At 36.3% G+C, this 26,566-nt stretch overlaps 3 protein-coding genes across 3 annotated transcripts; 1 reads left to right on the top strand and 2 right to left on the bottom strand.

Moving 5' to 3' along the window:
- Positions 1-2,980: 2,980 nt before the first annotated feature.
- Positions 2,981-3,346, bottom strand: LOC133868858 (22.0 kDa class IV heat shock protein-like). Its single transcript, XM_062305872.1, has one exon. It carries the CDS (start codon positions 3,344-3,346, stop codon positions 2,981-2,983), a length of 366 nt encoding a protein of 121 aa, XP_062161856.1.
- Positions 3,347-3,943: 597 nt separating this feature from the next.
- On the bottom strand, positions 3,944-4,627 carry LOC133868857 (FRIGIDA-like protein 4b). The gene has a single exon (XM_062305871.1). It carries the CDS (start codon positions 4,625-4,627, stop codon positions 3,944-3,946), a length of 684 nt encoding a protein of 227 aa, XP_062161855.1.
- A 2,820-nt stretch (positions 4,628-7,447) lies between these two features.
- Positions 7,448-25,932, top strand: LOC133868856 (uncharacterized). Its single transcript, XM_062305870.1, has 17 exons — positions 7,448-8,842; positions 9,115-9,443; positions 9,562-9,772; positions 9,914-10,151; positions 10,352-10,502; positions 10,587-10,881; positions 14,678-14,864; positions 15,987-17,004; positions 20,874-20,929; positions 21,389-21,817; positions 21,935-22,512; positions 22,784-22,912; positions 23,963-24,156; positions 24,478-24,694; positions 24,783-25,020; positions 25,245-25,395; positions 25,496-25,932. Exons 1-17 carry the CDS (start codon positions 7,564-7,566, stop codon positions 25,511-25,513), a joined length of 5,718 nt encoding a protein of 1,905 aa, XP_062161854.1. The 5' UTR covers positions 7,448-7,563; the 3' UTR covers positions 25,514-25,932.
- The last annotated feature ends 634 nt before the right edge of the window (positions 25,933-26,566 follow it).

Raw genomic sequence — 26,566 nt, 5'->3', positions numbered from 1 at the left:
AGCAACTCAGTGCCACGAGGTCAAATCAGCTAACACAAGCTACATGATTAAGGAAGCAGAAGAAGGCAGGGGACCATCTGGCATCTTCCAAAGTCACATTTCAGTTAAATATTTTATATATTATGCCTTAATGAATACATTTTGCTATTATTTTTTTTTATAACCCACCTCTTATTTCAAAAGCTTAATTAAGCTCATGAAAAAGTTAAAAACTCTTCAATTTTTCCAGGTATTGGACTTATGGATAGAAGGAAAAGCCTTAGAAATAGGCAATTCATTATTGTCAGGAATATCTGCTCATTAAGTTTTGAGATGTACTCAAATAGGGCTCTTATCTGTGCAAGAACAATTAAACCACAGATTAGACAACCATGCTTAAAATTGTCTTCATGCTTGGAAATGAAGCAACTGTTCCATCTCCTAACAAGCCAGCATTTATCAACAGAACCATTAATTCTGGTATGGATTCCTCGGGTTCTAAAGGAGCACTTGCTTCTCTAAACGAGATGACCATTACCTAATTACAATGCTTGAAGGCCGATGAAGTCTATTCTCATCATTTCCATTCCTTAAATTTGTTGCAGTCTGCTCTCATTAGTTTAATGAGTAATGTTATAAGGAGAATTCATGTTCTCTTTAAGTTCTATCGAAATTGATATATCTTTTAAAATCATTATTAGATTAAAATACAATAATAATTTATCACACATCTAATAAAAACCAAATCAATTTTAGGATGGCTCAATAAGAAGACTCTCTTCATTTCCATTCCTTAAATTTGCTGCAGTCTGCTCTCATCAATTTAACGAGTAAATGTTATAAGGAGAATTCATATTCTCTTTAAATTCTATCGAAATTGATATATCTTTTAAAATCATTATTGAATCAAAATACAATAATAATTTATAACACATCTAATAAAAACCATATCAATTTTAAGATGGTTCAATAAGAAGATTACTCTTGCTTTTATTATTACTCCAGTAGAACTATTTCATCCTTAGATTTGATAAAGTTGGTGTGTAAAATTATAAAGTGCTTCTAAGTTATATATCCTTCACATTTCAAGCCATGAAATTAATTTTCGTGACCAAATCTGAGTCAGCAGTGAATCAGCAATATGCTTTTATTTTATTTAATTTTTTAAGGTAAAGTGTCAACTGTCAAGTAATCTTTATGCTACTCTTTAAAGTTTTGAAAACTATCGAAGTTGACCTTTCTACTTTATGCGTGCAAGAATGTGCCGCCAACCGGTCAACAAGAATAATGATAGTTGTACACCAAGTGTACAACAAATGTACAACACCCCTTCACAAGGGGTGGCCCCCACACACTGTAGGGCCCACCCCTTGTGAAGGGGTGTTGTGCATTTGTTGTACACTTGGTGTACAACTATCACTCCCCGGTCAACAATGTCGGCAATTATTCATTGACATTGGCAATGGGAAACAGTCTACAATTCGGTCTCCATAGCAAAAAGCTCGGAATTTATTTTTTTAGAAAAATGCATCATCATTATGGTATGTCATAATTATTTTTTACTTTTTATAGTATAAAAAGTTTAGGAGAAGTCCTCGTGATAAGTAATAATTACAAATCAATCTCTGAAATCAAATTCTGTTAAAATTTTTGACAGATTCTGTTAAGTGTTACATCAGCACCACGTCAAACTAATAAGATGGCGACACGTATCCATCTGAATAAAAAAAAAAAAAAATTTATTAAAAAAATAAATAAATAAACTTATTTTTTTTAAGTAAAAAATAAAAACAAAAAATAGAAGGGTGGCTGGGCCACCCCCAAAGGGATGGCCCAGCCACCCTTCCATTTTTTTGTTTTTTTAATTCTTTTATTCATTTTTGTTTTTTTAAAAGAAATAAGCTTATTTATTTATTTTTTTAATAAATTTATATATTTTTATTCAGATGGACAAGTGTCTCTATCTTATTGGTTTGATGTGGCGTTATCGTGGCACTTAACAGAATCTGTCAAATTTTTTAACAGAATTTGACTTTAGGGATCGATCTGTAATTATTGTTTACTACAAGGACCTCCCATGAACTTTTTGAATCATAGGGAGTGAAAAATAATTATGGCATACCACAAGAACCAAGGGTGCATATGCATATTTTTTAACCGATAGAAATTTTCTATAATTTGGTTTGTAAGAAATTTCTTATCATTCACATATTAAATGGACATTTTTTAAACATTTGAGAAACACAGTTTTTTATTAATATTATTAAAAAAAAAAAATATGTAAAAAGCACAAGTTATTTAAATAACATTTGCTTCTTACATGTCAGGAGATACATGTCAATCTTATATGTGAATTGTAAAAAAAAATTTATAAACTGATTTGAAAACAAATTTTATCGTTTTATGTTGTAATATTACACAACATTTTTTTTTTCTTTGTTTTTAACACAGCCATCAATGCTTCATTTTTATTTTTATTTTTATTTTTATTTTTTTTATTTTTATTTTTATTTTTTTTTTAAGTATACTTCATTTGTTTATTTACCGTTTTTCGTTACGTGAGTTTTAAGAAGGAAAAAAGTCAGTTATACCGTTTGATCATTAATATTTTTATGACCAAATGATTTTGACAGTTTGTTATAAATCACTTTCAAGACCTTTGGATTCTCTTGAGATTTAGAAAATAAAAAATATCACCTCAGGTTAGAGTTCACAAAATATTTTTTTATTATCACTTCTTTTGCTTTAAATATTTGGTTTGGTTCTCGAAATAGAGCTTTCAAATTGAATAACTATTTTTATGAGACAACTTCACAAAAGGGTATCGAATTATACCGCGTTTTGACAGAATGATACTGAACTATCATTTTTGTCGAACCCGGGGTTTTAACTATCAAAATAAGTCCCAGAAGGGCATTCCGTCTATTCTCGACGTTAAAACGTGACGAAAGTTGATTCACGTGACTTTTTTAATGCCATTTGTCCGTTTTGTCCCTCACTTTCATGCATGTAAACTTGCTATGCGATATCTCCACCCGGTGCCAATGATCCCCTTTCTTCTCCTCTTCCTCTCTCCGCTTATTCTCAGCACTTGGTTCTCCACTTCGATCTTTAGCTCCTCCTCCTTCAACCCTGGCACGTACAACATGATAACGTGACCTTTTGGTGTCTCCTTCCAATCAAACTTGTCGCCCCTGTGGAGCCAAAATGGGATATTTTCCAACACTCGGAACGGGTTTGCCCAGAAATCAGCCAACATACTCTCTGCACGATCTACGAGTGGCAGCAAAGACCCATTTGAGAACCCAACATTAAGAAAGAGTAGGAGAAACAAAGCGGGGACAACTTGTTGTGCTTGTTCTCTCATTTCTCTCTTTTTTGTTTTAGAGGTTTCGGTAAGTGGAAGAACGCTGATATTGTGGTGTTGAGCTTGAGCATTATAGGCTTGTAGCGTGCTCTATGATTCTCACTTGTGAAGAGCGAGGCGGTGCTACGCTAGCTGTTTATGTAGGGAAGGGGAAAAGTAAAAGACGTGGCGGAATTTGGAGAGCTCCAACCAAAAGGGCTTCTTGGGGTACAAACCATGTCAAATTGGAAACTCATAATTTGGAAGCCACATTTGGTGAGAATTACCAGTAATATCACATTGATTGCACAACAGTGAATGACTTTTTAATTAGCTTTGATCTGAAATTTGAAGTTCATGTATTCTTACATGAAACTGTTTGACTGGGTCACATGCAAAGTGGAAGTCACGTGACTCATGAAACAATTTCCTCTGTTTTAGCTTCACAAAACAAAGTGTTTAAGCCAATGGGGTTCGGCTCATGAAAATGCCACTTAATCAGAGGCATGGGCTTCGCATTCAGGGAAGAAGAAGATTTACAATGTTTCTTGCAAGAGGTATTTTGGATTTGACTGTGAGATTGACTAGAAGACCTCTAACAAGCTTTGAAGGCTTGTCTTAACAAGCTTGAAGGCCTGTCTTTATGTTCTCGATCCCACGGCACTCCTCTAGGCTTGCCTTCCACTTCTCGGCTATTTCCTTGGCGCAATCCTTCACGCTCGGCATCACCAGCAACCTTGACTTCCCGATCATCGGGTCCACCACCACCAGTATTAACGACTCCAGCACTAGAACGCAGGCCCAGCCCAAATCATTCACTCTATCGCTCTTCTCCACCCTCTTGTCCATCGAAAACACCTCCAATATCGATTGCTGCACGAACCTTGGTGGATCCACGCACTCAGCCAGAGCTAGAGGCATCTGAGCCCTCAACGCGTCCAACTCTTTCTTCTTCCCAGTGATGAACCTCCAAAACCCAAGAGCGTCCATTTTCAAGAAAAACGACTTTAGACTCAGCAGTAAGCCCTTGCCGTTGTTGACCTTTCCGTTCTCATCCTCTTGGGATGCCCTCCGAAGAGCCGTGAGTGCAGCCTCCATTTTCGCCTCCACTTTCTCCAGTACGATCTCAACGCTGCCTTGGATGGTAACCTCACGCTTCTCGAGATCGTTGAGGGAGGCCTTGGTCTGGTGGTCTAGGGTTTGGATTTTGTTCCTGAGGGCCTCAGACTTCTTCAGGATGTTTTGCTCCAAGGACAAGAAGTGGTCCGAGAGCTCCCTCCAGAGGAGTGTGCAGCTCGTCATCGACACCACGTGGCATTTTCCGTTCACTAAACCAGTTTCACCTGCCGGTCTCCTCTTGGCCGGTTCGTCTCTCTAACGTCGTCATGCATGTCGGTTCTTCCACTCCTCAAAGGACCATTCAGAGCTTCTCTCCGGGTTGATGATGACGACTACAATCTACTTGTGTGAATGGAGAGTGGGTCCAGCTTGAGGAGTTGTGTTTACATTCAAGAAAGTGAGGGGCAAAATGGACAAATGGCATTAAAAAAGTCACGTGGAAGTCACGTGAATCAACTTCCGTCACGTTTTAACGCCGAGAACAGACGGAATGTCCTTCTGGGATTCATTTTGATAGTTAAAACCCTGGGTACGACAGAAATGATAGTTCATTATCATTCCGTCAAAACGTAGTATAATTCGATACCCTTTTGTGAAGTTGTCCAAATTTTTATAGAATAGTCATTACTTTATATGGTATGAGTCTATTCCTTGAAATAGTTGTAATAACTATTATCTTAATACCTATTCCTCTAAAAAATGAGAGAAATAATTATTCATAAAGGAATAAATTACATTTTCCAGATAAAATAACTCTATTTTTTAATTTTTTTTTCAATTTTTTTTAAAATAAAATAGAAAAAAAAAAAAAAAAAAAAAACCACATTTACACTGCTTGGCCAATGGGCGGCCAGGCATCATATGGATCCAGGGGTAGTACGATCACCCTCAGAACATTTTGATAATGAGGGTTGCGCAACATATTCTGCTTGACTGTCACCCGAGGGTTGCTCGAGCAAAACTATGATAAATTTTTCACTCAATATCGATAGTCGCTCAAGCGAGGAATTGCGAGAAAGAAACAGAGCGTTCACTCGAGTGAATTTGTGATAACATGAGTTTTGTAATTTTCTTTTCCGGTCTAAGTCCTTAAGTTATATTGGAGCACATTAAGGATGGTATGGCCGCCTGATCAGTGTTATTTCTCAGTTTTATTAATAATAAATACATTTGAAAGAGTTTTTCTTTGAATGAAGTGCTCAAATTGCCTTTGAGTCATCTTATAGGTGATAAGGACAAAACTTTTACTTCTGATGCTGCACGTTACCTTTACGTTTGTCTTATGTCATTTTAAAGTTTATATAACTTTTAAATTTATCATTAAATTTATAATAAATTAATCAATCTTTTGAGTTGAAAAAAAATAAAAATAAAGGTGAGAATTAGAATTAGTATCGTGTGTGTTTGTGTGGCTGATATTAGATAAGTCATGAAAGACTCGGTACACATCTTTTGCAAAGCAATTAATATCCACCTGTAAATTGTTGTTCTGTATATATATAAATTCTGTCAACCGCAAGAAAGCGTGCAAAAGTTGGTAAAGGTAAGGTGCTCCTGCCTCATCAATTAATGGACCCTAGGTCGAGTCTACACATGGATGGGAGAGGCGGTCCTAAATGAGTAAATGTCATGGGGTATTTTATTAAAATAAAGTGCCCCTTTTTCTTTACTAAATGCAAGTTCCTTTCGTACCTGTAAGTTTTTTTAACAAAATTTCAAGTCTCAATACAGTCTCCAAAGAGAGACAAAGAGGAGAGAGGAGAGATAAATATTTTTTAATTTAAAAATTACAATAATAAATAAGAAATCTATAGATTATCTCATGCATGTGGCTTCTTTTTTTTTTTTTTTTGAGATTTTTCTTTATATTTAGGAAAATGAAGAGATTTTGAAGAACCTGTTGAGTATTAATTTTCAATGCTTGATTACTGAAATAAAGAAGAGTATTAATTTTCAGCATTAAATGTAGCTTTTATTTGGTTATATGTTAAGATCTGAATTGATTTGAATTGGCGAATCAATAAATGGCTTTCGATCGATGATATTTCCAAGTAATAGAATTGTTCTCTATTTTGAAAATGCATGCAATAATCACATGCATTATGTATACCGGGAGAAAAACCTTTATCCTCAATGAATTTGAATATTCTTTTCTCTTCACATGTTTTACTGAAATTCATCTTTGTCCATGGACCTTCTTTTTTTTTTTTTTTTTTCTTTTTTTTATTAATCTTGTTTGTCATTGTCTATCTATGTTACTCAAACCGACAAAGTGGGCAACCTGAGTTAAAGAAAAATAAAATAAAATGATCGGCATCCCATTTTTCAATTGTCATGTAACTTCCATTGAACTGATACCATCAAGCTATGGGGGACCTTTGTACCCTCATAATCAATTTTTTTGTCTCATATTTAAATACCAAAATCCATTGTCATACTCAGGCCGTGAAGATAACCTTAAACCACAAATAGGCGATATGATTTGGAAGATTCATCCTAATGAATCCACCCCAAAGAGATTGGCATCGACTGAAACCAACAAATCACCCTTCCGAAGAGTACAGACGTTTAAGGTCAATGTCAAAGTACGTGCAAATTGTGCAATTGAAAATTGATTTTTTCCAGCACTTTTTTTGGCATTTTTTTGTTTTCCACCATATATTCTCCATGGTACCGATTATGTGGACACCTTTGCTCCAAGCCAGTAAGCTGAAACCTATGGTCGACTTCTTGCCCACGTGTGTTGATCAACGTCGATAATGACATGACAATACGAATTAACAGGCTCGTCCAGTAGGTTAGAAAGTTGAATGTCATTCTAGCTATTTGCTCTAGCACCTAGCTAATTAAAAACCGGAAAAAGGCTCACGCAGGAGCATAGAGATATGAGGTGGGTCTTATCCCAAGTCTCTTTCTAGAAAGGTGCACCCCAGTTGCACCAATCGCCCCTCTTAAAGACCCTCACCTACCTCCCAGATTTTTCTCCTCCTAAGATCTCGACCTCAATGTCCCTCTATTCAAGTTGAGTTTGATTCTTGATTTTTCTTAACCCCAACACCGACACAAAGCATTCTCATTAGCCAACCAACCTATGATTAATCTTCATCGGAAAAACAACCATGAATCCTGCCAAAGAGCTATTGAATACGTCGTTGCTTCTCTCCCTACTTGTTTTCCGATTTTGCATTTCCCTTGACACCATTTCACCGAACGAGCCCTTTAAAGACGGTGACATCCTAGTTTCCAAAGGAGAAACTTTCGCCCTTGGGTTTTTCAGCCCGGGAAACTCTGGCCGCCACTACGTCGGAATATGGTATAACAAAGTTCCTAAACAAACCGTTGTGTGGGTAGCAAACAGAGACAACCCTCTCAATGATACCTCTGGAGTCCTCTCCATCAACAGCCGCGGAAACCTCGTCCTAAATAGCAAAAACCGAAGCACTCCTGTCTGGTCAACAAACGCTTCAGTCTCATCCATGAACAATTATATGGCGGCTCGGCTCTTAGATTCTGGAAATCTTGTTTTGGTTCTACGAGACAGCCAAAATTTCACATGGCAGAGCTTCGATTATCCCACAAATACTCTGCTCGCGTTCATGAAATTTGGGCTGGACCGGCGGACCGGGTTCAACCGGTACCTAACATCTTGGAAGTCCGAAGATGACCCAGCAACCGGCAACTGCTCATTAGAGATTGACCCAACTGGGTACCCACAATTGTTCTTAAACAAGGGTGGATCTCCATTGTGGCGGGGTGGACCTTGGACCGGCCAAAGGTGGAGCGGTGTACCAGAAATGAATCAACATTTTATTTTCAACGTTAGTTTTGTGAATAATCAAGATGAGGTCACGATGGTGTATAGTGTAAACGACCCTAAAATTTTCACTAGAATGGTGATGAACGAATCAGGAGTCGTTGCTCGGTCTACGTGGCATGAGAGTAGATGGTTCGTGTTTTGGTATACTCCGAAAGAGTTGTGCGATACGTTCGGAGAGTGCGGTCCAAATAGTTACTGCGACCCATACGATCCCAACAAGTTCCAGTGCACATGCTTACCCGGGTTTGAACCCAATTCGACTCGTGAATGGTACTTGAGAGACGGGTCAGGCGGGTGCGTGAGGAGCCAAGGAGTTTCCGCGTGCCACAGTGGAGAAGGGTTTGTGAAGCTGCCACGTGTGAAGGTGCCGGATACTTCTATAGCACGTGTGGACATGAGTTTGAGTTTGAAGGAATGTAAGCAGGAGTGCTTGAGGAACTGTTCTTGTACGGCTTACACCAGTGCAGATGAGACAAGGGGTGGGATTGGGTGCTTGTCATGGCACGGGCACTTGGTGGACACCAGAACGTTTGCCAATGGGGGACAAGACTTGTATGTACGTGTGGATGCAGCTACATTAGGTATTCTTCACATTTATAGCTTTTTCTTTTGTTACTGTTTGTTGAATTGGAAAACGTTATCTTAATTTAAATAGATAGAAAAGAGTAAATTTAATAATTTAATTAATATTTAACACTTTACTTATGTCTGGATTTAAGCTCCTATAAATTTAAGACGTCTATTTTGATATCATATTAAATCATTATATATTTTTAGAACTTAAGCTAATAAAAAATGATAAATTTAATTATTTAATCGATATAAGTTTCTTACAAATTTTTTTTTTTTTTAGCTCAATATTCAAAGAAAAATGGCCTTATTCGGAACAAGAGGATGCTGGCAGTTCTTGTGGTTTCTGTTACTGTAACGTTGCTTCTTTTAGTCTCCATTGTGTATTGGCTGGTAATGAGGGTGAAAAGACGTAATGAGGATGAAAATAGGATGAAAAATCTATTTAGTGGTACCTCAACTTCAAAATACCATCAAGAAAGCAGGGAGTTTGATGAGAGTACAAGAAATTCAGATTTACCATACTTTGATCTAAATATCATAGCTGCAGCCACAAATAATTTCTCTGATGCAAACAAGCTTGGAGAAGGTGGTTTTGGCCCAGTTTATAAGGTAGCTAGTCTCCCTGAAAAAGTCCCAAAATTTGGGAAACTTCAATTCATATGTTTGTTAATGCACTAGATTTGTTTCTATGCATTATGACTAAATGAGATTTGTACTTCAATTTCAGGGTCTCTTAGATAATCAGAAGGAAATTGCAGTAAAAAGACTATCAAGGTTTTCCGGACAAGGAGTAGAAGAATTCAAAAATGAAGTTGGAATAATTGCTAAACTCCAACACAGGAACCTTGTGAGGATTCTAGGTTATTGCATTCAAGGAGAAGAGAAGATGTTAATCTATGAGTACTTGCCAAACAAAAGCCTGGACTTTTTCATTTTTGGTACGTATGTCTACTTTTCACATAAACTTCTTGCAGTATCACTCAAAAATGGTCCTCCAACTACAAACATATGAATTAATTCCTAGTATGTAGCAAAAATACAAAAGCATATATATTTTAAGTTCTCATTTCTTCATTCAGACAAAACAAAAAGGTCATTATTAGATTGGGGAAAACGCTTCGAGATTATTTGTGGGGTTGCTCGAGGGCTTTTATATCTTCATCAAGACTCAAGATTAAGAATTATCCACAGAGACTTAAAGGCCAGCAACATTCTACTTGACAATGCAATGAATCCAAAAATTGCTGATTTCGGTATGGCTAAAATTGTTGGAAGGGACCAAAATGAAGCAAATACAAAACGCGTCGTTGGAACATAGTAAGTGCATTACAAAATAAAGATAGTTTCCATCCTATTAGGTACCTTCCATTATTATGTCTTAAAAGTACGTACAAATCAAAGTGGTTTTTAAGCAAACCTTTGTAATTCTTTTTCCTATTGTGTTCTTAGAAAGTTTATATGCCATGTTAATGCACAAACATAAAGCTATCTTTGATCATTTTATTTTGCTACTACAGTGGATATATGTCACCGGAGTATGCAATGCAAGGGCTATTCTCAGTGAAGTCTGATGTATATAGCTTTGGGGTTTTGATGCTAGAGCTCATTACTGGCAAAAAGAACAGTGCTTATTATCACGATGGTCCCTCCTCAAACTTGATTGGACATGTAAGAATATGGGCAAAGGGTTTATCAAATCAGCCTACTATTTTTTTTTAAACCTAATATATATGATGAATATGTTGTTTGTAGGTTTGGGACCTATGGAGAGAAGATAAAGCCATGGAAATAGTTGATTCATCACTGGGTGACCAATATGCTAAAGAAGTTTTGAGATGTATTCAAATTGGTCTGTTGTGTGTGCAAGAATATGCAATAGATAGACCAATCATGTCAGCAGTTATTTTTATGTTGGGTAATGACACACTTCTTTCTTATCCAAAACAACCTGCATTTATTCTGAAGAGCACTTACAACAGTAAAGATAGATCAATTAGTGAAGGTGCTTGTTCTGTAAATGAAGTAACAATTACTATGATTAATGCTCGCTAACCACAAGTTGTTCGAATAGTGCACCAATATGCTATTACAGCTTGAGCTTAATTTCCTGTAAATCAATTGTACACAGATATATGTATTTCTCTTTTATACATGAATATAATATAAAATCATTACCAAGAGAATATAATTAAGGGAGAATTGCACCATTTGTCATTGTGGTATGTCATAATTATTTTTCACTCCCTATGGTTCAAAAATTTCATAGGAGGTCCTTGTAGTAAGCAATAATTACAAATCGATCCCTGGAGTCAAATTCCGTTAAAATTTTTGACAGATTCTGTTAAATGTCATATCAAACCAATAAGAAGACGATACGTGTCCATCTTAATAAATAAATATAAATTTATTAAAAAATAAATAAATATACTTTTTTTTTTTAAAACGAAAAAAAAAAAAAAAAAAAAGGGAAGGGCAAAGGGGGGGCCGCCGGGGGTCCCCGGCCATTGGGGAGTGAAAAATAATTATTACTTACCACAATAATTATTTTATTTATTTATTTTTTTTTAATAAATTTATATTTTTTTTTATTAAGATGGACATGTGTCACCATCTTATTGGTTTGACGTGGCGCTGATGTGGCATTTAACAAAATCTGTCAAAAAATTTAACGGAATTTGACTCCAAGGATCGATTTATAATTATTGCTTACCACAAGGACTTCTCATAAACTTTTTGAATCATAGGGAGTGAAAAATAATTATGGCATACCTTATGGACCAATGATACAATTATCCCTATAATTAAGCATAAACTACTACTCATGTATTTTTAGAGTTTGTGATTCTTATACGTGAAAATCACATGTTTTAAGGGCATATGTCAATTTGAAAGAATTTTTATCTACTTTCTATTACCTTGTATGGTTTAACGCAAATCACTCTTGGCAAGCTTCCAGTTAATTATCTCAATAATAAACAAAGCTCTACAACGCAAAAGATCTTCTGAGGCTTAAGTTTTAGATTGTAAAGCATGGCTATGATCAAGTCATTCTTGGCAGGCTATTAATTAAACGCTAAACAATCAAGATAGAGCCACATATTCTAATAAGGAGCCAACCATCCAGGTCCCCAATGTCACCAGCTCTCAGTTTGACACTTCGGAAAATCTTGGTTGGATCCAAACTCTAACAAGGTTTGTTGATGCAAAGAACATTCACACTTACTTCAAATCACCTTTTAGGAAAGGGTTTTACTTGCATCTACAAAATAAGGAAAATCCCTCCTGTCTAAAAGATAGAGACACTATGACGCCCAAATCAATCAAACCCTAACTGAGAGGGATGGTAAGTGTTAGAAAAATATCCAAACCTACCAGATATGGTCCAAGTCCAATAGCCCCCGAGCCCAGCAACAATTAAAGTATGGATCAAATCGGTTGGGAGTCATCATCTTGGCTCAACAGCTCATAATGATAAACTACCAGGTTCAACCCATCCCGATTCTACCAAAAATTGCGGCATGCATGCCATGAAGATTGAACTATAAGGGAAAAAGCTTCCCTCGGCAAGACTCCTAGTCCAAAACAAACTCTGTCACATATAGAGTGTTTGAATTCAAATACTAGCCCTCTAAGCCTGACATGTGGCCCAATGAAAAAGAGGAATTACTCTTACTATTTCGCCTATAAATACCTCATTAATGCACAGACATAAAGGATTACTCTCTATTATTCTAAACATCTCATAATTAAGCTAATACTAATTTAAGCATCAGAGTGGGATTGTCAGCCTTCCAACTCAGTTTTCTTTCTTGCATATTGAAGTCTTTTAAAGATCAACACGTCACCGGACATAAATTTATTTTAACTATAAGATTAGTAAAAAAGCTAGATAAAAACGTAAGGGAATTCATCTGGGGCGTGTCAGCTGTGTATATATGGAGAGTACCTCTAGCAGTGTGGTAGTTTTAGCGTGTGTTTGGGCCTTCCACTAAGTTGGTGTGTACGTCTTTTAAGTCTCCTTGGGCATTTTTACAAGTCAGGCCTTTGAAGGCCCATCAGTATGTGATATAGTCCTAGAGTAGTTCCTCAATTCCCTAATTAATTAGTGAACTGATCATACTGTTGGGTTTGGGTTTCCCTCATAAGTGAGAGTGGCCCAAAGTTTGTCTATGTTTTCGGCCCATGGGTAGAGAGGCCCAAAGAGGGTTAATAACACTATATTTTACTGTAGCAAAGAGGTAAGAGAGGGAGCAATCAGAAAACACATGAAGAAAAGAAAAAGAGTGCTGCCGCCAGTTTCTGGAGTTTCCGTTCAGATTTGATTAAGTGCTACGATCAACGAGCGTTTGTGGTCCGATTGAGCTGAAATTTTGTGGGGATGTTCATGACACGTGAATCTTCATTGTGAACGGTGGAGATCAGATTCTGAGCAGCCGGTGGTCATTTTTCAGCCCGTGAACAGTAACCTCCTCTTTGGTGAGATCTTTCTTTTATTCTTTTAAAAGTTGATTTAAGCCAAAAAATTGTACTTCTTGAAGATGATTGCTGATTGTATGCTTCTAGTTGAGACTAGAGAAGACTCTTGTATTCCGTAATTGTTGATAGTGGAATTGTTTGAGTGACCCAGTGGTTTTTCCTTTCCTTCTCACATTGAGCAGGTTTTCCACTTAAAAATTGTGTCTTGTGCTCGTGGTATTTGAATATATATTTTGCATATATATTGCTCTATTTAGTAGTTTCCGTGTAGATTCACACAAATAGGGAGTTTGGGTATCGTTGTTTCTCACATCACATACAAAGGAAATAGGAATTTGTCTTTCAAGCCTTTTCCAGTTCGGGTCGAAAGCTGCTATCTTCACAGGTCGTGGCCTCATGAGCGCGTCCTTTTTTGGAAGAGTTGTCGGTTGTTGGGCCCGACGAAGTTCATTGTACGTAAAATTTGCACAGCCTTTGGAATTTGAGGCAGGTTCAATGCTCTCGTTGAAATCAAAATTATCATACTGTACACGCACTACAAAAAAAGTTGTAATTAGCCGCGTGTCTACAGTAACTGTTACTGTAGACACGCGGTCAATTAGCCACGTGTCTTAATGACAACGTGGCAAACTGTTTACGAAAAACAAGTAGCCACGTGTAATAAATTCACGCGGCCAATTAGCCGCGTGTATTTTGTACACGTGTCCAATTGGCCGCGTGTATTTTGTACACGCGGCCAATTGGCCGCGTGTATTTTGTACACGCGTCCAATTGGCCGCGTGTATTTATTACACGCGGCCAATTGGCCGCGTTTATTTTTCACACGCGGCCAATTGGCCGCGTGTATCAAATAAACGTTGCCAATTTCAATCTTTTCAATTTTATTTTTTTCTTCTGCAACCGCCGTCTTCTTTGACTTCTCTTATCATTTATTTTTTCTTTTTTTTTCTCCCTTCGGATAATGGATGGACGGACGGCACATTTAGTATTAAATTTTTTTTAAAATGGCGACGTGGCTTTGAGCCACGTCGCCACTGGTCCAGGTGCTCCACGCGGGACAATTCCCGCGCGGCACCTGGCCACACATTTCGAACAAAAAGAAATGTTTGTTCGAAATGTGTGGGTGGACAGTACAGTTTAATATGAGGTCATATATATATATAAAAAAAAAAAAAAAAAAAAAAAAAAATGGGTGGACGGTAATGCTCGCTCTCTCTCTTGAGCTCTCCCTGTGCCCTCTTTGACAGAACTTTTCTGAAAGCCTGATTTTTCCTTCTTTCACCATCAACCTCCAACACCTTGTCTTTCCCTCTTTCACCATCAATCTCAACTGCCTTGCTCTACTGCCGTTGTTCAAAAACTCATAGACGAGATGAAAGCTCCAGTATGGGACTTCCCTGTCCTTGAAGAAGCCCCCCCAAATCGTGAAGGCTTTGCCCTTATTGGTAAGCTTTTAACAAAAAAACCTCTCCACTCTCAATTGATCAAAGCTACGCTAGCAATAGCCTGGAAGTTTGCTGCACCACTTGCTATAGAGGTTCTTGCACCAAACAAGTTTTTATTTGTTGTCTCCTTACAAAGCCATGTTGATCTTATTCTCCTGCAAGGCCCTTGGAATATAAGGGGCTCTCTCCACCTGTTGCTTGTTTCTTTCAAAGTATCTATAAAAAAAAATATGGGTGGACGGTTCTTGATTTTTGTAGTTTTGAATCTAATTTCTGGCGACTGGGCGACTTTGTGTCTTTGTTGGTGATTTTTTGCTGTTTTGTTGGTATTTTGGGCCAGAATGAAAATTTCCGGAGATTTTGCAGTTTTGTTGATATTTTGCTATTATGTTGGTATTTTTTGCTGTTTCGGTGTTGTTTTGCTGTCTAGGATTTTTTTGGTGTTTTTGGCCTCGAAGATGTTTCCGGAAGGGAAAAAAAAATCTGTTGTTTTGTTGGTGGTTTTTTGGCCGGAAGAAGTTTTGTTGGATTCTGTTGTTGTTTTGTTGTTCCGGCGAAAGAAAATACCGGTGAAAAAAAAAATAATAAAAAAAAATAATAAAATTAGAGAAGCCGCCTTTTTTTTTTTTTTTTTTTGAAAAAACTGAAGCATTTGGCCACGTGTGCTACAGTACACGCGGCCAAATGTTGGCTGCGTGTACTGTAGAACACGTGGCCAAGTGGTCACGTGTATTTAAGTACACGCGGCTAACTGTTAGCCGCGTGTACTGTAGTACACGTGACTAACTGTCAGCCACGTGTATTTTAATACACGTGGCCACTTGGACACGTGTATTAAAATACACGTGGCGAAATGTGCATTTAGTGCTACCAGAATTTACCACGTGTTTTCATGTGGCCACTTACACGTGGCCAACAGTTCGCCATGTGTACAGTGACTGTACACGTGGCGAAATGCAAGTGGCAAAAAACAATTTTTTTTGTAGTGACGTGTGTCCCACAAGTAAAAAACAGACACAAAGCAACGACATATTAGCCGACTTATAATCTTCATCGGAGAATCCATCATGAATCCAACAAAAGAGTTATTGAATACATGGCTGCTTCTCTTTCTCTCCCAACTTGTTTTCCGATTTTGCATTTCCCTTGACACCATTTCGCCGAGCAAGTCCATTAAAGATGGTGACATCCTAGTTTCGAAAGGTTTTACCTTCGCACTTGGGTTTTTCAGCCCTGGAAACTCTAGCCGCCGCTACGTCGGAATATGGTACAACAAAGTTCCTGAACAGACAGTTGTGTGGGTAGCAAACAGAGACAGCCCTCTCAATGATACCTCCGGAGTCCTCTCCATCAACAGCCACGGAAACCTCGTCCTCAACAGCAAAAACCGAAGCACTCCTATCTGGTCTACAAACGCTTCAGTCTCATTCACGAACAATTCTATGGCGGCTCAGCTCTTAGATTCTGGAAATCTTGTTTTGGTTCTACGAGATAGCCAAAGGGTTACATGGCAGAGCTTCGACCATCCCACGAATACTCTGCTTGGGTTCATGAAACTTGGGGTGGACCGGCGGACCGGATTGAACCGGTACCTAACATCTTGGAAGTCCAAAGACGACCCGGGAACCGGCAACTGCTCATATGGGATTTACCCAAATGGGTACCCACAATTGTTCTTGCACAAGGGCGGGACTCCCTTGTGGCGGGGCGGATCTTGGACTGGCCAAAGATGGAGCGGTGCACCCATGAGGATAACTAATTTCATGAATCTTAGTTTTGTGGACAATCAAGATGAGGTCACTGGCATGTATGGCATAACTAATCCTGAAGTTTTCACAAGAGTGGTGCTGGATGAATCAGGAGCCCTTGAACGGTTCACATGGAACGATAACAAATGGGTCGTGTTTTGGTCCGTCCCCAAAGAGTGCAATATGCATGGAGAGTGCGGTCCGAATAGTTACTGCGACCCATACGATCCTGACAAATTCCAGTGCATGTGCTTTGCCGGATTCGAACCCAAGTCGACCCGTGATTGGTACTTGAGAGACGGGTTGGGCGGGTGCGTGAGGTGGCAAGGAGCATCCACGTGCCGAAGCGGGGAAGGGTTTGTGAAGATGGCACGTGTGAAGGTGCCGGATACTTCAATTGCACGTGTGGACATGAGTTTGAGTTTGAAGGAATGTGAGGAGGAGTGCTTGAGGAACTGTTCTTGTACGGCTTACGCCTGCGCAGACGAGACAAGTGGCAAGGTAGGATTTCATTTCATTTAAAGCTCTCAACTATTATTAATTATAGTAGGACCCCATCTTGTTTTATTTTTATCATTTATTAATTAACGTCTAGCCCCACTTTTAATTTAATTACTCACCACCCATCTACTATAATTAATTGTTCACTATGATCCTCTATTATTATTATTATTATTACATTTCAGATTTATTTTATTTTGATAATATAAATACAATCATCTAGAATATAATTATTAATCTCATCCATTTAATAAACATAATTTATTAAATTGTTAAATTTTCTATTTAATTTTTTGGTCTTTACAGCACTTACTGCTTTTGTTGCATGACAATGGAAGTTTCTTCCACTACAGGTTCGAGAAAGAAGTCAGAGATCCTTTGCTAATAAAAGGAGGCTGGCTAAGGAGGCCGCTCATAATAATGTAGATCTTTATTGGCTGGAAGACACTCCTTTGAGTGTTCGTAACATTGTTTTTAGGGAACAACTTTGTCCCTAAGATCCTATTTTCATAGGATCAATATTGATGTATTCTTTACAGAGTTGCAATAATAATTGATTCCGTTCAAAAAAATAAATAAATAAATAAAAGGAGGCTGGCAGTTGTACGTGGTGGTGGCTATACTTGTTACTTCAATGTTTCTTCTTCTACTCTTTGCCCACTGTTTGATAAAGATTGACATGTGTCTTTTAAACATAAAAGAAACATATATTCTTTTTATTAATGCTTTTAAAAAAGCAAGTAAGAAGCACATCATATATATAATAGGAGAATTACTTAGAGCGTTGCATAATATTGTGACAAGTGGTCTTTTAAAATGCAGCCAAGTATCCTTTTAAAGTTAAACCGTACATTTAATAACATTGTAAAAGAATTTTTTTTTTTTTTTCCTAGCAAATAATTGTATCCTATTTAATAGGGGAATCAATAAGAGTAGTGCCTATAATTATGACAAGTGGTTGCTTAAAAATTTGACAAGTTTCCGTCAAGTTTTTTTGAACGGAAAAACACTTTGTTTCACATTTGGCATTTTCTCCTCCTCCCATGCATCGCTCTTAGTGAAACGTTGAAGCCATTAGTGAAAAGTTGAATTTAGTTTTTGTCAAACAACAAAATAACCGATTGTACATTTTATTTTATTTTGTGTGTCTTGCATATATTAGCATCCCATTTTTAAGGCAAGTCTGCAAACAACAAAATAATGGCAGTTTTTAAACAAAGAAACCAAAGAAAATAGAGGTTAATGAATGTCTTTCTGCAATTTTCCAGAATTCATGTATTAAGTGTTGATTTTTTACTTTACTTGATCATATTTCAATCTTAAAATGATGCATGAAACAATGAATCAGCAATTAATCTGCAACTCTCATGAACATATAGTGGTTGAACATATAGTGGTTTTTGTTTGTGCCGATCAATAGCAAAATTTATGGTACCCATACATGCATATATGTGATGTTTTTTGTTTGCTTTCGTTCGCATTGCATTGGATTATATATGTATACAACAGGCAATGCCCACAATATAATCATATCTCCAAAATGCTATGAATATTGCTAAAATAGAGGAAAGTATATAAATAGACAAATTTTTTTTTTTATTGTATTAGTATTTTTTTTTTTCATTTTCAATTTGTCTTTTATTAACTGTGGTTCTGTTCATTTGTTTCTTCTTTTTGTTATTATTTTCAGTTCTAATTTATATATTATTTTTAATTTTTGTTCTAAAAGTAGTTTCGTTTATGTGTGTGTATATATATACAACCACGTAAATTAAAATTTCCCTTTTTTTAATGATAAAAATTTTCTTTAGCATTTGCTTTTGTAGTTTGGCTTTTAAGTTTGCAGAGGTTGTGTTCAAGCACCGAATAATAGAATTGTAAATAATATGTTTGTTTGTATTTATTTTATGTGCTTTTGTTTTTCTAATTCGATTTTCTGTCCTTATTTTTGCATTGATAATTTATGGGAAAAGTACACATAACTCCCTCAAACTACTATCACATTGTCAATGTCCCCCCCCTAAACTACAAAAAAAATGTCAGTGTCCTCATAATGACAAAAACTCCCTTCATAAAATTATTAAAATGAAATAAAAACTAAAAAAATTATTTCAAAATATAAAATAACAAAAATTTATACAAAATAAAAAATAAAAAATGGTTTTTCTTTTTTTTTTAAAAAAAAAAAAAATTAATTTTCAGTTATTCTTTCGTTTGTTTTTTTCAAAAAAAAAATATATATTTTTTTGTTTTATAATTTAATAAAAAAAACTGGTTTTTCTTTTTCTTTTTTTTTTTTAAAAAAATTATTTTTATATATTTCAGCTATTTTTTGTTTTTTGTTTTTTTTCTTAAAAAAGAAAATCGTTCTTTTTTATTATTTTTTTTCCTTTTTTTTTAATTATTTTTTTTTCGAATTTATAAATACATTTTTGTCTTAATCAAAAAAATTTAGGGTCATTTTTTTTTTTGTTGGTCATAGAGGGGACATGGTTTAATTGTTGGTGAATGCATGGTTTTTTTTTTTTTTTTTTTTTTTTTTTTTTTTAATCTACTTTTTATTTCAAAAGCTAAGCTCATAAAAAAGTCAAAACTTTTCAATTTTTGCAGGTCTTGGACTTATGGACGGAAGGAAGAGCCTTGGAAATAGTCAATTCATTATTGGGTCAGGAATATCCTGCTCATTAAGTTTTGATATGTATCCAAATAAGGCTCTTATGTGTGCAAGAACAATTAAACCACAGCTCAGTCAACCATGCTTGAAATTGTCTTCATGCTTGGAAAATTGGAAATGAAGCAACTATTCCATCTCCTAACAAGCCAGCATTTATCAACAGACCCATAAATTCTGGTCTGGATTCCTCAGGTTCTAAAGGAGCACCTGCTTCTCTAAATGAGATGACCATTACTATGCCTAAAGGTCGATGAAGTCTACTCTCGTCATTTCCATTCCTTAAACTTCTTATAGTATGCTTTGATCAGTTCATCGAGTAACGTTATAAGGAGAATTTATGTTCTTTTTGAGTCCTATCAAAATTAATATATTTTTTAAAATTATTATTATATCAAAATTTAATAATAATTTATCACATATTTAATAATATTTTTAAAAATTACATCAATTTTAAGATGATTCAACAAGAAGATTACTCTTGCTTTTAGTATTACTCCAGTTGAACTATTTCAAGCCAAGAAATTAATTTTCGTGACCAAATTTGAGTAAACAGTGAATTAGCCATATGCTTTTATTTTATTTTATTTTTAAGGTAAAGTGTCAACTGTCAAGTCATCTTTATAATTGACCTTGCCCGTAACTTTATACGTGCAAGAATATGTGCCGCCGACCGGCCAACGATGTCGATCGGCAGTTATTCATTGACATCGACAGACTTGGGCAGTCGGAAACAGTCAACTATTCAGTCAACAATGTTGATCGGCAGTTATTAATTTTTATTTTATTTTATTTTTTTTGTATTATATTTATCTTACTGTTAATTTTTTTTTATTAATATTATTTAGTATTAATAAAATATTTTGCACCATCAAAATTAATTTTACAACATTTTACACTCGGTAACAGCAAGCTGAAGGAGGAGCTTCTTCATTAGATGTGGTAACAATAAAAATAATTCACAGTACTCATTAATACCATCCTACGTAATTAAATAGTTGTATCCCTTGTGCAAATGAGGACACAAGGGGCAGTAACTCGACCAAAATTTTGAAAATTCATTCAAATTATAGGTTTTTTTTTTTTAATGGAATAAACCCTTTAAAATTTTGTTTTTAATTACCACTTGAAAAGTTTTTGTTTTAATTAGTTTTGCCACTCTATTGATATTCTGGTTCCACCCATGTATGTAGATTAGATTGCCCATAGCTTCATGAAGAGGTTTGAGAGGATCGAGGAAGAACGTTTCAAGAGGTTTGCTTGACTATTGCTCGAGGGTAATTTTTTACTTAATATCGATGAGGTGTTATGCAGCAGGAGTGAGTGCACAAGACACAAGTTGTGCAGCAGGAGTTTTTTTATCATTCCCCTTTTCCAACACTTCCCTACTAATTAAAAACCTCACCTACCTCCCAGATTTTTCTCCTCCTAAGATCTCGACCTCAGTGTCCCCCTATTCAAGTTGAGTTTGATTCTTGATTTTTCTTAACCCCAACACCGACACAAAGCATTCTCATTAGCCAACCAACCTATAATCTTCATCGGAAAAACCACCATGAATCCTGCCAAAGAGCTATTGAATATGTCGTTGCTTCTCTCCCTACTTGTTTTCCGATTTTGCATTTCCCTTGACACCATTTCACCGAACGAGACCGTTAAAGACGGTGACATCCTAGTTTCGAAAGGAGAAACTTTCGCCCTTGGATTTTTCAGCCTGGAAAACTCTAGCCACCACTACGTCGGAATATGGTATAACAAAGTTCCTGAACATACCGTTTTGTGGGTAGCAAACAGAGACAACCCTCTCAATGATACCTCCGGAGTCCTCTCCATCAACAGCCATGGAAACCTCGTCCTCAACAGCAAAAACCGAAGCACTCCTATCTGGTCTACAAACGCTTCAGTCTCATCCACGAACAATTCTATGGCGGCTCAGCTCTTAGATTCTGGAAATCTTGTTTTGGTTGTACGAGACAGCCAAAGGGTTACATGGCAAAGCTTCGACTATCCCACGAATACTCTGTATGGGTTCATGAAGCTTGGGCTGGACCGGCGGACCGGGTTCAACCGGTACCTAACATCTTGGAAGTCCGAAGATGACCCAGCAACCGGCAACTGCTCGTTAGAGATTGACCCAACTGGGTACCCACAATTGTTCTTAAACAAGGGTGGATCTCCATTGTGGCGGGGCGGACCTTGGACCGGCCAAAGATGGAGCGGTATACCTGAAATGACTTAGCATTTTATTTTCAAAGATAGTTATGTGAATAATCAAGATGAGGTCACTTGGGTGTCTGCTGTAACCAACCCTAGAATTTTCACTAAAATGGTGACGAACGAACCAGGAGTCGCTTCTCGGTCCACGTGGCACAAGAGTAGATGGGTCGTGGTTGCGTATTTTCCGAAAGAGTTGTGTGATACGTATGGAGAGTGCGGTCCAAATGGTTACTGCGACCCATACAATAATCCCACCAAGTTCCAGTGCACATGCTTACCCGGGTTTGAACCCAATTCGACCAGTAAATGGTACTTGAGAGATGGGTCGGGCGGGTGCGTGAGGAGTCAAGGAGTATCCGCTTGCCACAGTGGAGAAGGGTTTGTGAAGCTGCGACATGTGAAGTTGCCGGATACTTCTATAGCACGTGTGGACATGAGTTTGAGTTTGAAGGAATGTGAGCAGGAGTGCTTGAGGAACTGTTCTTGTACGGCTTACACCAGTGCAGATGAGACAAGGGGTGGGATCGGGTGCTTGTCATGGTACGGGGACTTGGTGGATATCAAAACGTTTGCGAATGCGGGACAAGATTTGTTTGTACGTGTGGATGCAGCTGCATTAGGTATTCTTCACATTTATAGATTTTTCTTTTGTCACTATTTGTTGAATTGGGAAAATGTTATCTGAATTTAAATAGATAGAAAAGAGTAAATTTGATTATTTAATTAATATTTAACACTTTACTTATGTGTTGGCTCAAGCTCCAATGAACTCAAGACGTCTGTTCTGATACCATGTTAAATCACATAATATTTTAAAAACTTAAACTAATATGAAATGATAAATTTAATCATTTAATTAATTTAAGTTTCTTACATTTATTTTTATTTTAGCTCAATATTCAAAGAAAAATGGCCTTATTCGGAACAAGAGGATGCTGGTAGTTCTTGTAGTTTCTATTGCTGTAACGTTGCTTCTTTTTGTCTCCATTGTGTATTGGCTGGTAATGAGGAAGAAAACAGGTAAGTAAACTTGTTTTACACTCTTTAATTTATTTGAAGCAGTTTTTATTTCTTGTTTCTATTCACCTATTTCTTTGATTTAAAGGCTGGTAATGAATGCTGCCAAGGTGACCAATAATCAGATATTAAAAAAGAATTAGTTTGGTAACTGAGGAGGTAAGAAAAAAGTCTGAGTTAATTTTTACATTCATAATTATTCAATTAGCAAAAGAACTATAAACCTACCAATGATAACAAATGAAAACTATAAGCTTGAATTCTACTTGTATTTCCTCGATCAATTTCGTTAGGGAGCTTTTTGTGTAGGTATATATTCATCATTGCAAAAACTTAGCACCATGAAATAATATTTGTAACTGTGTTTGACGACAGAAAGCAGGGAAAGCAAAAATCTATTTAGTGTTACCTCAACTTCAACATACCTTCATGAAAGCAGGGAGTTTAATGAGAGTACAAGAAATTCAGATTTGCCATTCTTTGATCTAAATATCATAGTTGCAGCCACCGATAATTTCTCTGTTGCTAACAAGCTTGGAGAAGGTAGTTTTCGCCCAGTTTACAAGCAGGGGCGGAGCTACCCCTGGCCTTAATTTCTTAAAGCATTAGCAGCAGCTTTCTTAAATATCATTATCTTCTTTACATGTAAAGAAAACTCTTAGAAAACCTCATTTTCTCACCTCTTAACCTCGTAAAAAATTAGCCAGCCATTTCTTTTTCCTTCTGATACCTCATTTCGTCTTCTTAATTTATGACTGGATATTGAAAAGGAACATCATCCTTAATTATCCTTCTCCCATCTTTGTATTAACCATAAAGAAAAAGAAAAAAAAAAAGTTTAATTGAGTAGGTCATGTATTTTAGGGTTTCCATATTCAATCATATTTTTCAGTTTTCATGTAAATTAAGAAGGACGATAGCTTTTTTTGTTTTTAATCCTAATTTTCTCTTCATTTGAATAGGCTTCATATATAAATAATTGCTTAAAATTTTTACAACCATCATTTGTATATTGTAAATTGTAATTAAGCATGTGCTTGCATGATTGGACAGGGAACAGAAGACAGTTCGTGTTGTTTAATGATGTTACTACTAGTTCACCATCCTTCCAAGATTCTAAGAAGGTTGATGAAACTGGTCGAAAACTAGATGTACAATTTTTCGATCTGAGCACCATAATTGTTGCCACAGACAATTTCTCCCCGGCTAATAGGCTTGGACAAGGTGGTTTTGGCCCGGTCTATAAGGTAATTAATAAGTTTAGTTTCTTCCCGTGATACATGATAAAGTAGTGCAATAAGGCACACTTTCATCATAATATTGGCAGAATTTTGTGTCTATGTGGTATATGGTGTGTTGAGATGAATTAGTTTGAGAAGCTTTTATAATTCATCTCACCACACCATATGCCACGTAGGCACAGAAAGTCTGCTAATAGTGTGATGAAAATGTGCCTTATAGCACTATTCATTTCACTGCAAGTTATATATATATATAATGAAAAAAAAAAATCAAATAATATATGTTAATTGGTGTAAGTCCCCATTATAAATTTATAATAAATGCAGGGTCAACTAGCCAATGGACAAGAAATAGCAGTGAAAACACTCTCAAGAAGTTTAAAACAAGGCACAGAAGAATTTAAAAATGAAGTTAACCTGATTGCAAAACTCCAGCATAGGAATCTTGTGAAGCTTTTTGGTTGTAATTTTTGCATTAACAGACAAGAGAGAATGTTGATCTATGAATACATGCCAAACAAAAGCCTAGACTTTTTCATCTTCGGTAAATTTGATATTTTTGCATGCAATTGTTTTCAATATGTATTAATTATTGATTGAAGCTTAAATTCATGTTTGATGTTTCGATTCAGACGAAATAAGAAGGAAATTGCTAGATTGGAGGAAGCGATTTCAAATTATTTATGGAATTGCTCGAGGAGTCTTATATCTTCACCAAGATTCAAGGCTAAGAATCATCCACAGAGATCTAAAAGCGAGTAACGTACTACTGGATGCGGAAATGAATCCAAAAATTTCAGATTTTGGGTTGGCTAGAATGTTTGGTGATGATCAAAATGAAGCAAATACAAGAAAAGTTGTTGGCACATAGTATGTCTCTCTCTCTCTCTCTCTCTCTCTCTCTCTCTCTCTGTTACAATTATATAAATTAAATTATTAAATTCATCTCTTCTTATAAGTTTTTTTTTTTTATATATATTTTGGAATTAGTAGTGATTTAACATTTTGCACACACATGAACGTACAATGCTAATTAAAAGCAAAACTTAGACGAGCTTCAAATTTATTTATTTACTTTTTTGGTGCAATTGCAGTGGATACATGTCTCCAGAGTATGCAATGGAAGGGTTATATTCTATAAAATCAGATGTCTTCAGCTATGGTGTCTTGACACTAGAGATAATTAGTGGCAAGAGAAACAATTATCATCACGTTGGAAGTGCCAACCTAAATTTGATTGGATATGTAAGCAAAATATATTATCACTCTTCATTATGATTCAGTGATGAACTTCTCTAACATAATACTCTTCAACTTTTGCTGGTATGGGACTTATGGATGGAAGGAAAAGCCTTGGAAATAGTCGATTCGTTATTGGGTCAAGAATATCCAACTCAAGAAGTTTTGAGATGTATTCAAATAGGGCTCTTATGTGTGCAAGAACAAGCCACAGATCGGCCAACCATGCTTGAAATTGTTTTCATGCTTGGAAATGAAGCAACTGTTCCATCTCCTAAGAAGCCAGCATTTATCAACAGAACCACAAATTCTGGTCAGGATTCCTCAGGTTTTAAAGGAGCACCTTCTTCTCTAAATGAGATAACCATGACCATGCCTGAAGGTCGTTGAAGTCTTCTCTCATGATCATCATTTCCGTGCCCTAAACTTGTTGCAGTCTGCTCTCATCCGTTGAACTATTTGATCCCTAGATTTGAAAAATTGGTCTGTAAAATTATAAATATTGTTGAGTACCATATATAGTGCTTCTAAGTTCTATCCTCAAAATTTCAACACGTGAAATTAATTTTTGCGACCAAATTTGAGTCAGTAGTGAATCAGCCATATTTTCCCCATCTTGTGAGATCCTTCTTCTCCTTGGTGAGTGACTGAGGGAGGAAGTATGGAGCTTGTCTCCATTCTCCTCCCTTCCCCTTTCTTTCTTTTTTCTCCTTTCTTCCCTAGTTTTCTTATCTTTTTTCTTCTTCTTTTTTTTCTTCTTATTTTTTTCTCTCTTTTTCTTTTTCATTGGTTTTTATGTGCAACAAAGTCTTAGAATTTTTTAAAATCTACAAAAGAATTGTGAGTTATTTCAAGGTTGATTATGCTCCTCACCACGCCACGTTTGAGCAGATGGGAACGGTCCTTTTAATGTCAATTAGATCAAATTGAATTGCGCCCGTCACTATGACTTTTAGCTAATTCAGCAACTTAATTTAACATCACAATCTCCTTGAAAGCAAATTTAAGATCCAACTCTCGAGCACAGTAGCTCGATTGCTAAATGGACCGCCTCCTGCTTGGTGTTTGGAAGCATTCTCGAAAGCTCTCATTTTCTTTCTGCTTTAAAGATTAAGAGTGGTAAAGACGCTCATTTGCAATATTTTGTTCTCCTCTTTTGTCCCAATTGAAAAAAAAA

Source organism: Alnus glutinosa, chromosome 5 (assembly GCF_958979055.1).
Source record: "Alnus glutinosa chromosome 5, dhAlnGlut1.1, whole genome shotgun sequence".
Lineage (NCBI taxonomy): Eukaryota > Viridiplantae > Streptophyta > Magnoliopsida > Fagales > Betulaceae > Alnus > Alnus glutinosa.
The sequence above is the reverse complement of the archived record's forward strand: the minus strand, read 5'-3'. Positions and strand labels throughout refer to the sequence as shown.

What these genes read in the sequence shown, in the direction of transcription:
- LOC133868858 (XM_062305872.1), bottom strand. Translation starts at nt 3,346, where the DNA reads ATGAGAGAACAAGCACAACAAGTTGTCCCCGCTTTGTTTCTCCTACTC.
- LOC133868856 (XM_062305870.1), top strand. Translation starts at nt 7,564, where the DNA reads ATGAATCCTGCCAAAGAGCTATTGAATACGTCGTTGCTTCTCTCCCTA. An exon ending in GTTTTGGCCCAGTTTATAAG is followed by an intron (nt 9,444 to 9,561) that starts GTAGCTAGTCTC and finishes CTTCAATTTCAG; the next exon opens with GGTCTCTTAGATAATCAGAA. An exon ending in AAACGCGTCGTTGGAACATA is followed by an intron (nt 10,152 to 10,351) that starts GTAAGTGCATTA and finishes TTGCTACTACAG; the next exon opens with TGGATATATGTCACCGGAGT.
- LOC133868857 (XM_062305871.1), bottom strand. Translation starts at nt 4,627, where the DNA reads ATGACGAGCTGCACACTCCTCTGGAGGGAGCTCTCGGACCACTTCTTG.